The 15,298-nt window shown below is 47.3% G+C and overlaps 8 protein-coding genes across 8 annotated transcripts; 3 read left to right on the top strand and 5 right to left on the bottom strand.

Moving 5' to 3' along the window:
* Positions 1-738: 738 nt before the first annotated feature.
* BKA55DRAFT_698528 (uncharacterized protein) lies at positions 739-1,579 on the top strand (the record flags this gene model as incomplete). The annotated part of the gene is made up of 3 exons (XM_046200526.1): positions 739-1,091; positions 1,140-1,331; positions 1,384-1,579. The coding sequence occupies 3 exons, from the start codon at positions 739-741 to the stop codon at positions 1,577-1,579; spliced, it is 741 nt and encodes a 246-aa protein (XP_046041083.1).
* A 455-nt stretch (positions 1,580-2,034) lies between these two features.
* Positions 2,035-2,499, bottom strand: BKA55DRAFT_530432 (uncharacterized protein; the record flags this gene model as incomplete). Its single annotated transcript, XM_046189147.1, has 1 exon — positions 2,035-2,499. A coding segment is annotated over one exon (465 nt), but the record flags the coding sequence as incomplete, so codon positions are not given.
* A 256-nt stretch (positions 2,500-2,755) lies between these two features.
* BKA55DRAFT_721212 (uncharacterized protein) lies at positions 2,756-3,437 on the top strand. Its single transcript, XM_046201008.1, has one exon. It carries the CDS (start codon positions 3,127-3,129, stop codon positions 3,403-3,405), a length of 279 nt encoding a protein of 92 aa, XP_046041081.1. The 5' UTR covers positions 2,756-3,126; the 3' UTR covers positions 3,406-3,437.
* A 943-nt stretch (positions 3,438-4,380) lies between these two features.
* BKA55DRAFT_586938 (uncharacterized protein) lies at positions 4,381-5,036 on the bottom strand. Its single transcript, XM_046194618.1, has 3 exons — positions 4,901-5,036; positions 4,789-4,857; positions 4,381-4,756 (listed from the first exon to the last, which is right to left on the bottom strand). The coding sequence occupies exons 2-3, from the start codon at positions 4,855-4,857 to the stop codon at positions 4,556-4,558; spliced, it is 270 nt and encodes an 89-aa protein (XP_046041080.1). The 5' UTR covers positions 4,901-5,036; the 3' UTR covers positions 4,381-4,555.
* A 780-nt stretch (positions 5,037-5,816) lies between these two features.
* Positions 5,817-8,732, bottom strand: BKA55DRAFT_721210 (frequency clock protein; the record flags this gene model as incomplete). The annotated part of the gene is made up of 3 exons (XM_046201007.1): positions 5,817-6,699; positions 6,743-8,507; positions 8,567-8,732. The coding sequence occupies 3 exons, from the start codon at positions 8,730-8,732 to the stop codon at positions 6,144-6,146; spliced, it is 2,487 nt and encodes an 828-aa protein (XP_046041079.1). The 3' UTR covers positions 5,817-6,143.
* Positions 8,733-9,267: 535 nt separating this feature from the next.
* Positions 9,268-9,733, bottom strand: BKA55DRAFT_586930 (uncharacterized protein). The gene has a single exon (XM_046194617.1). The coding sequence runs from the start codon at positions 9,720-9,722 to the stop codon at positions 9,312-9,314; it is 411 nt and encodes a 136-aa protein (XP_046041078.1). The 5' UTR covers positions 9,723-9,733; the 3' UTR covers positions 9,268-9,311.
* A 1,192-nt stretch (positions 9,734-10,925) lies between these two features.
* Positions 10,926-11,348, bottom strand: BKA55DRAFT_266526 (uncharacterized protein). Its single transcript, XM_046185447.1, has one exon. The coding sequence runs from the start codon at positions 11,234-11,236 to the stop codon at positions 10,958-10,960; it is 279 nt and encodes a 92-aa protein (XP_046041077.1). The 5' UTR covers positions 11,237-11,348; the 3' UTR covers positions 10,926-10,957.
* Positions 11,349-13,471: 2,123 nt separating this feature from the next.
* Positions 13,472-15,071, top strand: BKA55DRAFT_668838 (uncharacterized protein). The gene is made up of 4 exons (XM_046197916.1): positions 13,472-13,668; positions 13,730-14,003; positions 14,061-14,352; positions 14,402-15,071. Exons 2-4 carry the CDS (start codon positions 13,778-13,780, stop codon positions 14,748-14,750), a joined length of 867 nt encoding a protein of 288 aa, XP_046041076.1. The 5' UTR covers positions 13,472-13,668; positions 13,730-13,777; the 3' UTR covers positions 14,751-15,071.
* The last annotated feature ends 227 nt before the right edge of the window (positions 15,072-15,298 follow it).

Raw genomic sequence — 15,298 nt, 5'->3', positions numbered from 1 at the left:
ATTATTTTAGTTACCTATGATTGGCTCTTGCCAACAAGCAATGAACTCAGCAAGGATGGCACGGATCACCGTGTTATGAAACGGGCCCCGTTCCGCGTTTTTGTAAACGACCGGACAGTAACGGGGCCCGTTACTATCTGGTATTCTAGAGTAGAATGTTCAACGCAGTCTAACAGACATCGTCGTCAGATAAGTGTGAGAACTTATGGAAATATAAGTAAGGCAAGTCTTAAGGTCCTATTATATAGTTTTATATTATGCTAAGAAGTTTTATATCTTATTCAGTATCTAGTTTGAGTCGGTTAGTATACAATAGTGTCAGATAAGTGTGAGAATGAAGAATAAGTGGGGTTAAGATGATCTTGCCTATATTTAGAAGAACCTCGACGCGTGCACGGGCCAGATTCTGTGTAATTCGGCACATTACAACGAGCCGCCCTTGTTACAGTACTAGTGGTTGTAGCCTAGTAACATTCTGCCTGAGACATTAACGTGGCGTTGCTGCGTCAAAGAGGGGTACTCCATCAAAACAAACAACAGACGCAAGACAAGCACAATTCAACATAACCAGCAATTATACAGTAAAATGCCGGATTCACGAGTTTTCGCATGATCAAACAATTACCTGAATCATTTGAATATCTACCAGTGCAATTACAATCATCATCGCAGCCCAAGCCCTGTAATAAACGCAAAGCCTTCCAACCGCCAAGTCCTCCACCAACTATCTCCAACGATATGGACGAGACGCCAACTGGCCGGAAACGACCACGGCTAGACCCTGCTGACCCTTATAAAACGCCTATTGGGAGACCTCGAGATGAGACAGCCCCCAGGCGCAACCCGTCAAAGGCGTCGTCAATGTCGGGTTCCAGCGCCTCATCCTATCCATCGCGCTCATCATCGCCATTGAAGCAGCAGATCATGCGTCTACGCATTGACGATACAGGTTTCGACATACGCGATCTCAAAGTTGACAATCCTCCAAGCCCAGAGGTTGACCATCTTTTGCAGAACTTGAACGATATCGGGAGTGGCCTTGAGTTTCTCCCTGATAATCTGCGTGATGAGATTCTTGGAAGCCCCATGTTGTAAGGCAAAGACACACACCCTTGGAGGTTCTCTTTCAAAAGTGCTAGTGACTTTGGGCATCTTCCAGGACGTATCCCTTCTCCACAAGAAGTGTCGCTGGTGTATGAATGCGCCAAAGACTGTCGCGACTTTGGGCATGAAGAAGCAGGTTGGAATGCAGAAGTACACCAGCGTCTGCTAGAAGCTGTCTTTAGAGAGCCTGGAAAGACGAGAGGAGGACTGTACAACTTTACAATGTCGTAAGTATCCATCAACCGACTCGTCAAACCCATGCTAACTCATGCCTCGTAGCACCACTGCTCGGCCGCATTCAATGTGGCTACCCAAGTCAATTAGAACCAAAATGATTGACTTTTGTATATATGTCGACTTACAACAAGAGGAGCCAGAGTCCTTTCAAGCGCTCGAGTCTCTTTGCAGAACAACACCACCACCACGGTCAATCATACCGACTTCGAGCGACTGCAGTTTCGTCCCATTGTCCTGAGTATTGAGACTAAGGGCCCAGCTCCAAGACTAGACACTGCAGAGGTCCAAATGGGGGTATGGCATGCAGCGCAGTGGAAATTCCTCCGTTCAACAGTGCTTGCGTCATTACACAGCTCGGAAGAAGCAGAAAAACAGGCTGACGAGATACTATCCCGGTTACCATTCATCCCTGGTGTTATCGTTCAGGGTCATCGGTGGTATTTTGTTCTGTCGACATGGCACGGCTCAAGGACTACTTTTTGGGCTGAACGACTGTTCGAAGCACCCAAAGTTACAGGAACTATATCAGGTTATAGCAGGGCTAAGGCACTTGACTTCTTGGGTAGACAAGTTCTACTTGCCCTGGTTTCGAGCACATATCTTGCCCAAGGAAACTTTTGCTAGTGGATGAAGCTGTCTCATCTACCTGCTCTTGTACTACTCTCACGGCTTTGTGATGGGTCTCACAAAACTTTAACAGCATGACTTTTTTGTCGTCACCAATTGTAACGACCGGCCGTCAGGAGCCCAAGTTAGGTTGCCTGGAACTCCTTCTCGTTTTACGATAGATTTCCCAAATGCCTTCAGTTCTATTAACTCTCCGAATGGTATATAGCAACCCCGTAGAAGATATTTGCAACGGATGGACGAAATGCGACCGGGTTGTGACGGATAAGCTGTCCGACAAGGCCAAGCCAAGTCAAGACTATTGTAGGCATAAACGGGGACGGCGTACTCGAAGAACAGAAGCCTCCTAATCCACATGAGGGCAGCTAGTCTAGGTGATGAACCATGGGCTGAATGAAAAGCAAGGGACGGTCTCTGGATTCTTAAGAAGGCTGTATAGTGAATAATGGCATATGCAGACATATCTCCGGTAGGTTCCTGGTACGTCCAGAACATCATCGAAAGTTGAAAAATGGCCTTAGATAAGTGCAGCTAAAGACCAGACGGAAGAGAAAACGCCGAATCTGAAGTTAACGCATCTTCACCATCATTTAAATCGCAATAATTGATCTTTTTCGTTGAAATGATTCTCAGTCTTGACTCCGTCGTACTCGCTGATATACTCCTCATCATCTCCGTCACCATCGTCATCTTCATCTTCATCTTCATCATTACAGTCACTGGAATTATCCGCTTCTTCCTCAAGTGCTTCGTCCAGATTCCAGTTAGAGAATTCAGCCTCGCGCTATAAAAGAGCAACCAGATACAATATATGACGCATCATGATGGTTTCATCGCGTCCGAGTTATAAGTTATAGATCTCTTGCTGCTGATGTGTTTTAAAATGTAGAACCCTAAACACATAACAAATGAACCATTTCCATATATCAACATATCGTCTCAGGCAATCTACAAATTTGAATTCGCAGGGCCAAAAGCTGTCTTTCCAATACGTATTCAGCCAGCATGGAGATCTATATAAAGTCTTCACTAGCGTGAACCTGGCTCGATCCACTATGAGGTCGACACCACGGAGAATAACTCATAGCTGAGCTTCTACGGTGGCTGGGCTTCGGAGTGCTGTATCGTGCCACTGGCCCAACAGATAATCTTCGCTCCATGCTGGTTTGGGCTTTTTTTGCTGTAGCCGCACTGATGCCAAGCGGACGATTATGGAATAGGCGAGGCCATCCTGTATGCTGCGCCATGGCGTTGTTTCATTCCGTTCGACGTCCTGATCATCAGGCTGATGGTCATGGTGCTTTGGAGGCCACATGTTTGAAGATAGTCAGGGTCGCCAGAGTAGTCAATGCATCATGGCAAAAGTGGACGACTGACAAGAATAAGAATCAATCGAGGAGGGCGAAATCTTTGTTGCATATATACTGGCGTCAGTAGAGCCCTTGCTATATTTCTACGGCGCGGTCACGAAACACGCGCGGTCAAGATATCGATTTGCACGTAGGCGCCCATGAGGTAGTATCGGTCTGCGCCACAAAAGTAAAGCTAGCTGCGCAGGTTGCGTCGAAGGAACAAACTAGCCAATGAGAAGGTTTATCACGCACTTTTAATCAAAAACTCTGCTGGGACCTCTAAAACACTGTCCCTCTTTCAGTGAAAGAGGATTTTACAAGGGTATGAGCCAATGAGAGGAGGTGAATTTCCCCTTTCGCTGAAATTGGGACTGACAATAGGGATGTAGCAACTACCGATGATTGAGAATGAGGAATGGGATTGGGATTAAGAAACAAATCCGCTACCAAAAGAGGGGCGTTATGATGATCAAAGCTTGGCTTCATAGGGCCGTCATATATAACATGGTTCGAAAGATGGAATCCATTGGTTTGTTCTAGCTTTCATTATCAGGGAGGGGGAGAAAGAAAGAGGGATTGTAGTTAGTTCTTTGACAGTGAAAGTATGTCACGTCCTCGTCATAGTGACTGGGTAAGGTATTTTCATTACATCAACTTGGTATCAATATTGATAGAGTCCCAAATCTAGTGCTGTCTGCAAGCTTCACCTATTATTTTTATTTTTATTTTTTATTTTCCGGCCATGCTAATCATGGGATTTTGTGTGGTGAGCGTAAATAGATCGGCAGTCTGTTAAAGGTGGGGGCAGTCGAGCTGGATGGCCATGCCATTGGGCCTAGAGTAATACACCCAGACAGAGAGCTGAATTTTGATGGCGCCTCACTCACTCTCTAAATCTGTTCAAAGTTACGTTCTTACGGATGAAACGCCTAGAAAGGGGTCCGCTAGGGCTTCCTATCTCGACAATCTTGACTCCAAGCTCTGCAGCAAGAGTATCGTAGAAGTGGCGTCTAGGCGCTTCGTGCACTTAGCGATATTCAAAGCTCAGTCTTATTATTATCGCTCATTTACAACACCCACGAAGAGCTTTACGGCTTAATATTATATCCCGCTGCTCTTCCGATCTCGAACGAGAATACGAATATCTTCTGCGAGTCTGGTTCTCAGTTATGATGAAGGGTTCCGCCTTACTCGAAAGTACATTCCCGCCTGGCCTGTACCTTCATGCCTGTCTCTTAGGGCGAAGTCCCCTGCAGTAGTAGGTCTGAGGCCTTGGCCATCTGTAAGACTCCGATAGGATTACTATTCTTCCGTATGCAGTTGAAGATCTCTTGTGCCTCTTCAGTTGACCGTGAGTGTATCAGGGCGTATAGCTCGCGTAGCTGTTCCAACTCGGTGATCACTTCGCTATTGCGACTCTCCAGGGCTGATATCTTCTTTCCTTCTCATCGGTGCGGTAGATGTAAACTGTGGTGGTTTCAATGCAGCGCTGACACATAGGCCTACCGCCAGTACACTGCACTGGTTTTAGTTGCATGGTTCCTGAATAGAATCAATAACCAAGTTAAGGGAGGTCTTACTCGCGTCTTCTTCTTTCGACAGGATTCACAAGCCGCGTGAGTTCCTGCTCGGGGAATCTAGGTTATGCCTGAAAGCGAAGATTGAGACTGAAAGGTGGAGGCATCTTCTATTGAACACGATGCTGGTGTAGTATTGGGAAGCAGTGGCCGGTATTTACTCGACATAAGAAGCCTGGCGGGATTGCAGGCATGCTAAGGGTTTCCCCGTGGCGAGGGGGATATTATAAGTGATCCTGATTTGATTTCGCCCCGTAAAGTAAAGTAGCGCTGCCGCCTGAGGAGAAATCGTGTTTTGTCTAGGAGAGAGAGACTGTTAGAGAGAGGCGATGTTAACAAAGACTACGTGACTGGAACGGTGGAGGTCACCCTCCGATTTTACTTTCAGTCCTCGTCTCCTGTTGCTTTTTATCTCGCAGATGGGCGAATCATGGGCTGCAGGAGGGTTAAATAATCTGACATATGGTTTTTACGTCATATAAACATCAGAGATGAGCCTAGGCCTCTTCAATGAGAAGACAAGTTCGGAACTCCTGAGGATCGCTCAATCCAAATGTGGTCACCGCTAACATTGTTCCAAGTGCATCGTATTCTGTAACACGGCAACGTTGTGTGTGTTTCTTAATTTTATCCAAGTTTACCGTCGGCAACTTGGTTCGGCGATGCCCCGAATGAATGACAAGATTTCTTTTGCATCTGTCATACCTATTGGCTTTATGTGGTGCCAAAGCCCCAGTAATTTTGGAGGTTTTAGAGGTGGAAAAATCAACCATAGCCGGGAATAGCATTATCCCACCTATTATTACCGCAAAGACATGAATTTTTTACTATGCCCTATGTATCATTGGCATCACGTTTATATCGAAGAAGATAAGCGGTAAATAGAATAGTAGCCACACAGGATATTAAATAATTTTGAGGGTAAGTTTGTCCTTAGAATATTCGTGCTGCGACTATATTTCCCTCTGGAAAATCATGAGTTGTTCAGGAACTCCTGGCAACTGTTATTATATTCGCTCTCTTCTGCTCCAGCACTAGCAGCAGAACTATAATTATCCCATTAGACGATGCCTGTAGTGGTTTTCTTGTTCGGTGTAGCAGCGGCCTCCCGAATGCGGTTAAGCAAGATCCTCGCCGCAGTTTCTTGATTAACACGATACAGGTTCTAGTCTAGAGACAATTCGTCTGGAACTTCACCAGCATCGACGCCCTTAGAGTAGCTATCGGAATGGCATGAGTTCGTCCATCAGCTCATATGCTCCTCTGTCGACCCAATATTATCTGCATCTATAGATAGGTCATCATCTTCGCCGGACGTGGAATTATCGGTGCTAAACGGCGGGAAAAACCTGGCAGGGGATGGCAGTGGAACTGGTATCAGTCTCTCGATGCGCCATGACAGATACTCAATCCCGATAGACGGTGATTCTTCGATTGTTTTTGCTTCTGAACCGCCGGGGGCGGGACAAGAAGTTAATATCGCTGCCCGTCGATGAATGATCCCCTCTATGCTTTCATTCGACCTCCCACTCTGAGGCTCGGAAGACCATGGGAGGATATCTTGCTTGGGCCGCTTCGTATCGACCACTACCATAAAGTGATCATCGGGGAGAACACCACCAAGTCCGCAGGGTTCCAAGGGCTGTTGCCCCATGTACTGCTGATCGTCGTTCCAAATCAAATCCAGCTCGATATCGCTGCTTTGTTCACTGTCATCGTTTATCAGGTCCTGAACTTCATTATTATCCTCGCCCATGGCTGGTGTCTGCCGACGCAGGTCTTGGCATCGATCCGTCAACGGCCTGTAGCCGATGAAGGACCCGGATGTTTGTTCGTCGAGGAGACCGAGCGAATTCTGATGGTTGCTGAGAATCCTTTCTAGTTTGGGCGCTTGAGGGCGTGCGAGTGGTTGGTGATGGAGCTTCTGGATCACCCGTCAAATCAATGCAGAAAGGTGCACCGCTATAGTATGTGATAGCACCTTCGTGGCGTTGCCATTTGCCAACCGACCCTGCGGAGTATTTCAAGCCCAAGTCCGACTCGCCAGGATTTTCGTCGTCCACGACTATAGGAGAGCCAACTGACACACCCCGTGAAGTGTGCCCATCTGACGAATCCTGCTGAGCAAACAATGGCTTGTAGCGGAAACTTTCAACTCGAGCGCAAAGCTGTGGATCAAATGCAGGCATATCCTTACTTGAGCCGCAGGACTGGGATTCATTGCTAATAAATGGGCTAGTCTTTTCACATTTACGTTTCTTTTCCAAACCCTGGATATCGTCGAAAGAAGGACTTTCTTGCGAGTCGTAGCCAGAGCTGTGGCTACTGAACTTGGTATCTTTGAATCCGCCTCGCCATCGAATTTTATGCCCGTCAGGGGATAGTTGAAATCTGGTGCTGATTCCGGATACGGCGGAGCGAACGAAGTCTGGTGTCACATTGATCAAGTGGAGCTGGGCCAAGTTGTACAGCAGGTTCAAGGACACCCAGCCTTCAGCGTCTAGGTGGACGTCCTGGATACTCTGCTGTCCAGGCAATAACTCGGGCAGCAGTAGGTCCAAATGCCGGATGTAGTTCATATTCTCAGACGGAATCTGAGCACGATTGGGGTCCAAATCACAAGGTCGCGTTGGTCGCTGTTTTGGCAGAAGCGGGAGTGGGGGAAACGGCTTGGTACCAGAGACCAAGCCTTTATCATTGCCTCCGGTCTCCATGTTGTCATTATTGGGATCAGAAGCCGACCCACGGTCACTTGAATGACACTTGTTTCCCCAAGTGCGAGATCGTTGTTCTAGAGGGAGGATTCTGGCTTCCCGGATAGGCTCAGTTACACGAGTGGGAGGTTCGTGGGCAGATGATGGGTCCGCCACCTGTGCGTCTGCTACAACGCGCGCCATGATGAAGCTGCCACCCGGCCGCATAAGCGGAATCTTCGAGATATCGGCACCGTTACTTCTGCCTGTGAAGAGCTGTTCGAGACGACGAACAACGAGACTCTTCCGGTCCTTGTCTGTCATGATTACGTGTCGTGGGTACAGGCCGTCGGGAACATCTCGTAGATGATCCTCGACCTTGCCCTTTGATGATTGGGTTGAAGTCAAGATGGGGAGGTTAAAAGAGGTGCTTGAAGACTCGGCACCAGCCGACATGGAGGCATAAGCGGAGTCAGCTAGCCGGAGGCTGGAACCTGGAGAGGAAGGAGCACGTTTGCGCTGAATACCAGATTTGGAGTATATGTGATCGCGGTTGTGGGGGGATATCTTTGTCCTTTTTTGCAATGATGACACCTCTGGAGACCCATCGAGATCGGTGGTAAGGCCTCTCAGTATGGCTTCGAGTTCTCTCTTTTTCTTTTGGGGCAGCCCATGAACCTTGATCTCAAACAGCTTGTCTTTATGGAGCAGGGCCGGACCCGGTTGCTTATAGCGCTTGAGTTCCTTCCTAAGCTGTTGAATCTCGAGTGTTAAGTCGTCGATGACGCTGCGGTAGTCATCAACGCTACTGCTGTGCGCCGTGATGGGTATAGGAGGGGCGGCCTGGTATTGAGTATGCAAGTCTGGCTTCTCCGGATTCCATAAATCAGATTCTTTCCGGTAAAAGGGGACATTAACTAGAGCTTCATATCAGTTTCTTCTACTCTACTATGAGTCGGCTAGAGGTAGTGCATACCGTCTATGGCATCGTTGTTGGCCGTCGCGTTATGGCTCGAGTCATTATGCCACTCTAGTGGGTCGCTTGGCCCCGTCTCATGACTGCCGGTGAGGGAATTGAGATGGAGAGAATAATCGGTTAGTGGTGGCGGGGTTCTATGTGAACTATTTGGATTTGAAGGCATCTTAGCCGCGTAAGCATATGAGACGTGGAGCAAGACCCTAATAGGACTGCTTAATTATCGACGTCGCAGGAATTCCGAGTATGCTCATCGTCAGGCTACATAGTAAGATTTCCACGGTTCGACGACCATGTAATACGGTCGGGAGATGTCTAGCAACAATCGTCCGAGCCTGGCTTCCCAGTAATGGAAACAGAGCTCGAGTCGCCGCGAGGTTATCCAGTAAGAGATGTGTTTGACTGCGATGCGTCCTCAAAAGCTTGGCTAATTTAGTAGTCGATGAATTCGAATAGGTAAATAGCGTCGCGTGGAATGCTTCTCTGCAATTTGCCAAGTCAATCGTCCCGCCCAGAGGTCGCCAAAGCTGCTGCGGAGACAGCGGAAGGGTTCATGTACCTGGGCGTTGAATTCAGATAGTCGTATGGTGGCGATTAATGATAAAAACGGCCGCGACGCTCGGTCGGAGGATCGTGCGTTGTGCCTTGAAGAACGTACGAGTACAGGAAGGATGTGAGGTCGAGGGGGCATGCCGAACATTGCCAGAAGCAGCGACGGAGTAGGTCACTTGCCAGTGTAGACGTACTAACTGGTGGAGGTGTGGAGTAAAAGTGGAGGGCACTGGGGATCCAAGAGCCCGGGTCCGCGGGGGAAAGTCCAGAGACAGGACAGGACGTGCTGGAGATGTTCTTTTGGTTGAATGGTATACTTACTTAATTGATGAAGCTGGGCGTTGAATGAGTTACTGGAGGATGAACCCAAAAGAAATATTGGGAGACAATCACTGTTAACAAACGCCGGAGGCTGTGGCGAGGGGAAAAACGGGAATTTTGCGGGCAGTTTAGCAATGCTGCGGTGCATTGCAAAATGTTCACAGGGAATATCGTAGCGCTCCGCGAGCCAATAAGTCTGTGTACTTTCAATCAGTGATAGCAAAAACACCAAGAGACCTGCTCTGCTGTCGAAGCAGTCCTCCTTGGCCTGCAAAATCATCATTTTTCTTTAGCCTCCAACGCTGCAGACGCCATGGACTGTTCGGGTATGGACGGCGAGTAACTAAAGCTGCCCCGTCCAGCTCCAGCACTTGCTGCTCCTCATTGGGGCCTGCCCTCCCTCTATGCTCCAGTCCGGTCACGATATGGGGACATAACCAATTAAAATGCAAAAAACACGAGGTACTTTTATCACCGCCTGATTTATGCAAGTACCAACAGTTCTGATCGTTACAAATCGTTAAATCACAAATCGCATAACCGTACCTAGCCTGCTTTGCCCTGTGCCCGCAGCTTACATCACCGCTGATTTCACTGAGAGCGTGCCGTTTTGACCCTTTTGACCTTATTTGCCCTTGTCGGAAGCCCAAACAGGCTAGACACCAGTTGAAGCTCCAGGCAATCATGGGGGTACGGCGCCGCAGCCTGGTGTGTGTGCACGTGGAGCTGTCGTAGCGTTGAAGTTGCGTTCTGTACCTATCAAGGGGGTCTGAGCTCAACTCCGTTGTCTTGAAGACTCCTCTCGCATAAAACGGTGGGGCATCTCATCTGTCAAGACGCCAAAGGTCGCTTGATTACCGTGTTCACATTTATAAATCTGTATTTTTGTCAGTGGCTTTGATGTAATTTCTGGGTCCAAGCTTTCAACAGGCATCACCTCCCTTTTCTTCGATTCACGCAACGCTTTGGGTTCCTGAGGGATGTTGGGGACATATTGTAAGCGACATACGGCAGATAATGTTAACCCTTCGGCAAATGGTGATTGCCGATCGAGATTGACGGGGACCCAAGCTTGATCAGCTATCGCCTCCTCTAGCTAAATATCTATCAATTTTGAACATGTGTTGCCTCCTCTCATCCGAAGATACCTAGCTGATTCTTTCTGAAAATTGGTCCCGTCAATTCGACATTGCACCGCAGGCACAGTACACTAAAGAACCGCTGCTTAACTGAGACGTGCCCAAACCATAACTATCATGCACAGTGCGTGCAATGCCAGCATCGTTCAATGCTCTGCTTCGCAGGACAGCAACCTTCCGTCTTCGGCTTTTGGTCCATATCTCCAGCCGCCTCTGAAATCCACGCGAACAACACAAGACATGTCCTTTGGAAGGAATGCAGGGCAAGTATTGTGGCCCATTAAAAGGAGGAAATACAGAATAGAAACCGGCTAGATTCGTAATATTTCCTCAAGCAAACTGCTCAGTGGACAGTATTCTATGAACTGAATCTCAGTCATTAATTTCTCGCGCTCCCTGGAGCGTCCAACTTAGGGAGTACTAGAACATAGCTGCTAGGGACTGAAATTAGGTGCAGTGATAATTCTGCAGTGGAGGATTCGAGCAGAACTGCCATTTTGTCCATGGTGTACTGGGACAAGAGCGAATAATTTTGCAGTGTCGTTGGATATTGTGAGAACTGTGAAGTAGATAAAGGTCGAGTGAAGTAAGCCATGGCTGAGAAGATAATGTATTTTATCTTAACCTGGCTCACAGCATTGTGTTTAACATAGGCCATACCGCATCTTATCTCTTTGAGCGGCACGAGGCATCCACGATGTCACGACAGGGGTGGGGGCCAATCAAAATGACCGTGACGGCTGGTACCTCCGCCTACACCTAAATTAGCGTGTGATAGAAGTACCAACAGTCAGCATTGTTACAAATCGCTACATCACACACTTTGCATCCGTACCTAGTCTGTGGACCTCGCGCATTTCCTGATATAGGCTGTAGATAGCCTCCTTTTTCCTTCCTTTTTTTCGAGGGTCGGGTCTGCCCTTGCCGAAAGCCCTTACAAGCTAGGCACGAGGAAGACCTATCTCTTCCTCGATAGACATAATTGATATCTCTTTGTAGGTGATTTTGCCGGGCTTCTTAATCGTCGATATCTTCCTCTTTCCCTGTGCAGTCTCTCTTCCTAGTGTGACCTTTAGCAGCGTATCTATTAAAAATAGCATTATAAATGCATTCCTTCTAAGCTTGAAGCGTGGTATAGGGCTTCTAAGGAGGCTGCCGTGTTTTCTTCTGTAAAATGAAGCTATTCGCAAGTGCAACTTCAAGGAGGAAAGACCAAAGTAACGCCTGCCAAGGACCGCGCCGGAATCGGTGCTAATATGTTATATAAGACCGTATCTAATCGCCGCGGTTAACGTGGTTTATTTTATTATTATACTAAGCGGTAATAGTAGGAATAGGGATTATCTTGAAGCTATTACTATTAAAGACCTGCTATAGGCATTATGACTCTGCCTTTATGCCTCTTTTAGCAGGCTTTTTCCTCTTTTTTAGTATGCGCTCGTAAGGGGCTCTGCTAAGCACAGTTAAAAGGAAGAGCATGATGCTGCTATCTTTCTAAGCGATTTAAATAACCTAGGGAGAAAGGAAAAGGACAAATTAGTAAGGGAAATACAGGTAAAGCTATTCATACCTATTTATCTTATATCAGGATCAAATATACCTCGTTATACTGCAAAGCTATGTCATCAGGAGCTTTTCCGGTCTCTTTTATATGCTTTATCTCGGTGGTAATGCCGCAGTTAGGGCATGCCATGCCTATGGCACCGTGGCCAAGCTACCGAAGAAGGCGAAAGAGCTGCGGCAATGAGAAGAGGTTATCCATAAAGACGTGACATATCTGCGTTAACAGCCTTTTTAGTAGGTAAACCACGATGCTTTGCGTATTATTAGGAGGAATCTCGGTCTGTAGCTTTCCCTTCTTGCTATACGGCGTTAGTATAGGTAGCTTAACTATAACAGCCTTATATGGTGATGCCTTCACGTGCTAAAGCCACTGCAGAAAGAAGCCCTATTAGGCAATAACCCAGACTTTGAACCCCACGGGCGTAGGTTTATTCTTAATAACAGTTATCTCTTTTAATCTGCCTGTAAAAGGGATCATATACTTATCTACAGTTAGATTAGTCCCTGGAGAATAGAGCTTGATAGACACCCTTTATATGTGATTAGACTACTCTTCAGCCGCTTAGAAGGTCTTTAGAAGGTCGCTCTCATCCCTCACATCGAGCTTGGTATAGTCAAAAGTGCGGAAATACCTCGTAATCAGCTCGAACTTCTGTAACGGCATGAACTTGATAATTAAGTGAAGAGGGCGCTGATCTCCTAGGCTAGGGGACTTCCAATAGTCTTTAATCGATATTTCCCTATGAATTCCTAGGTAAATAAGGACCCTAAGCTATATATAAGCTGTTGCAGTGGAGATGTCTTCCTACTTGAGAATGCAGGACCATTTAGAAAGGGGGGTATTCCAGTTATCAATAACGGCATTTTCAAGTAAGTGAGCGACCTAGCTATTGGTGTATTCAATCCATGACTGTATAAGGGAAATAGGTATGAAAAGCTGGAATAATTCAAGTGGTTCCTTGGGTAGAGGGTTGATCTTGAAATCATGATATTCTAGGTTGAAAGGTTGAAAATCATCACCGCGGCCCTCTTCGGGCAGAAAATCAGGCACGCCGGTGGGGTCATTAGCTGCCCTCAAAGGCGGGGTATTAAAGCTGTGATCATCTATATAATCAGGTATCTTTTGGGAGCTCATCGTTTTAATTAAGACGCGTTAAGGTCAATTTGTATGGGATTTTGATGATTTTGGCTGTATTGAATGAAGCAGCTGTCTGACGAGAACTTCATGTACCCCGCAGGTACTAGCGTTGTTAGTAAGCAAGGTGGGGCGAGTGACCCCGTGGATGCCTTGTGCCGCTCAAAGAGATAGCTCGCTTTAAATGTCTCGCATCGGGGCCAAAGGCAAAGCTCCGCACTCTGCCACACTCCATCATTTGACGGGTAGGCAGAATTGTGTGGCGAAGACACTGAGTTGAACTGGCGCACATGAGTGGTTTTCGCCCCCCACGTTTCCTTTGGTACGTCAGCGTTGTTGCTGACCCGCCATTAACCACAGGGTCCTCGAGGCATCCCGTTCTACGGCCAACCGTGCGTCTCTTTACTATTCCACGTCCAAGTCCTAGCTCTCACCAACTTCAATCTACTGCAGCTCTCGTCAATCTAAAGGGGATCATTTCCACAACATGGACGACCCATTATGGATATGGCCATCCTGGAATTTCGACATAAAGAAAGAGGATTTATTCACCAAGCTCCACGATCAATACAACACCTACTCGGCCCCCTTCAAGACGCTGAGGCTTTTTATCATGATATCTCCGAAATCTCCTACGAAGCGCAGTCGACTGTCGAATTTCATCATGTAGCCAGCAATAGCAGACAACAGCGACTCTGTGAGTTGAATAACTCTCTTGAATCTGCAAGTTTCGAAATCATTGGAAGCCCAAACCTCATCAAGATGCCTCAGTAGGAACATGCAGTCCAGGTCTTCCGTACAAACTCTTTGGACTCCCTCGTTCGATACTTCGCTTCTTACCTCCCCGCCGACCACATTTGGCACCCATTGTGTCAAGATTCCGCCCTTGTCGCCACTGACGCTGTATCCACCCCCCCTTTACCGAAAAAGCGGTGCAAACGCATCAAAATGAATGAGGCCACTGACTCCGGGAGGCAGACCTTGCTGTCGCCGTCGATGGTGCTTGGCCGCCTTCCGGCGAAAGATCAATCCTTGGAGCCGAATGAACCCTTAGATTCTGCGCCTCCTGCTGTATTGTCCTCATTTCCAGAACCAGGATTAAGCGTACTCGACCGAGGAACACAGCTCCTACGTCGGCCATGGAAGTTTTGGTGATGGCATGTCGACGATGTCAGATTCCGATGCATTTACAATGGTTGAATGCAGGATTAAGAACACACTCAATGAGACAGTACGCCCCTACGGGGGATCTTCTACCAAATTATCTCTCAAGCAGATTGATCTTGCAAGCAACCATTCCGGCGGTCAGAGAGGGCGTTGTGTCGATTGTCAAGTGAGCGCACACCCTAAAACCTTGACGTCTTTACCCGTAGATCTATCATTCTCGGGACCTTTGCGGACTCCGGTCGCATCAGATGGCTCCGTTCAAGTTGCTGCTGGAGCTATGGTGGGATTGAAGCGCAAACGTTGTTAAGCGACAAAAACTCTCAAGCTCTTCAGTCTTCACATATTCGCATTGTACCTTAGAAAATCACATAATCTCGTTGCATGATTTTTATTATCCCTTTGACTGGCATAGCCCTTCTGCGAAGTCGCACTTAGGGGCTCAAATGAATAAGTGCCTATCAGTTTGCGAGTACATCTAGATTATGTTAAAAATCCGCAATAGTCACCAGACCCAGTTATCTATATACTTGAGCAAAATGTAACAAAGTTACAGAACAGTAACTGACTTAAAGTGCCTTATTGAACCAAATCTCTTGTCGTTGATTTGTACGTGGGGTCAAGTGGAGCTAACTACTTCAGAGAAGGGCTATGCCGGTCAAAGGGATAGTTCATTATTGATCAGAGCTAGATCAACTCTTCAATCGAGCATGAGTTCCGGTAAAACCGAAGACTTTAGAGTCCTAAACACTGTACCTTGTGAGAACCGTACTGGCACCTGACTGGTGGTTTCAAGAGGCGAAAAAGTAGGTTTACATCAGGAGAGCTGAGAGAGGGGGGCCAGCACCCACAGTAAAG

Source organism: Fusarium redolens, assembly GCF_020744475.1.
Source record: "Fusarium redolens strain MPI-CAGE-AT-0023 chromosome Unknown BKA55scaffold_37, whole genome shotgun sequence".
NCBI lineage: Eukaryota > Fungi > Ascomycota > Sordariomycetes > Hypocreales > Nectriaceae > Fusarium > Fusarium redolens.
The sequence above is the reverse complement of the archived record's forward strand: the minus strand, read 5'-3'. Positions and strand labels throughout refer to the sequence as shown.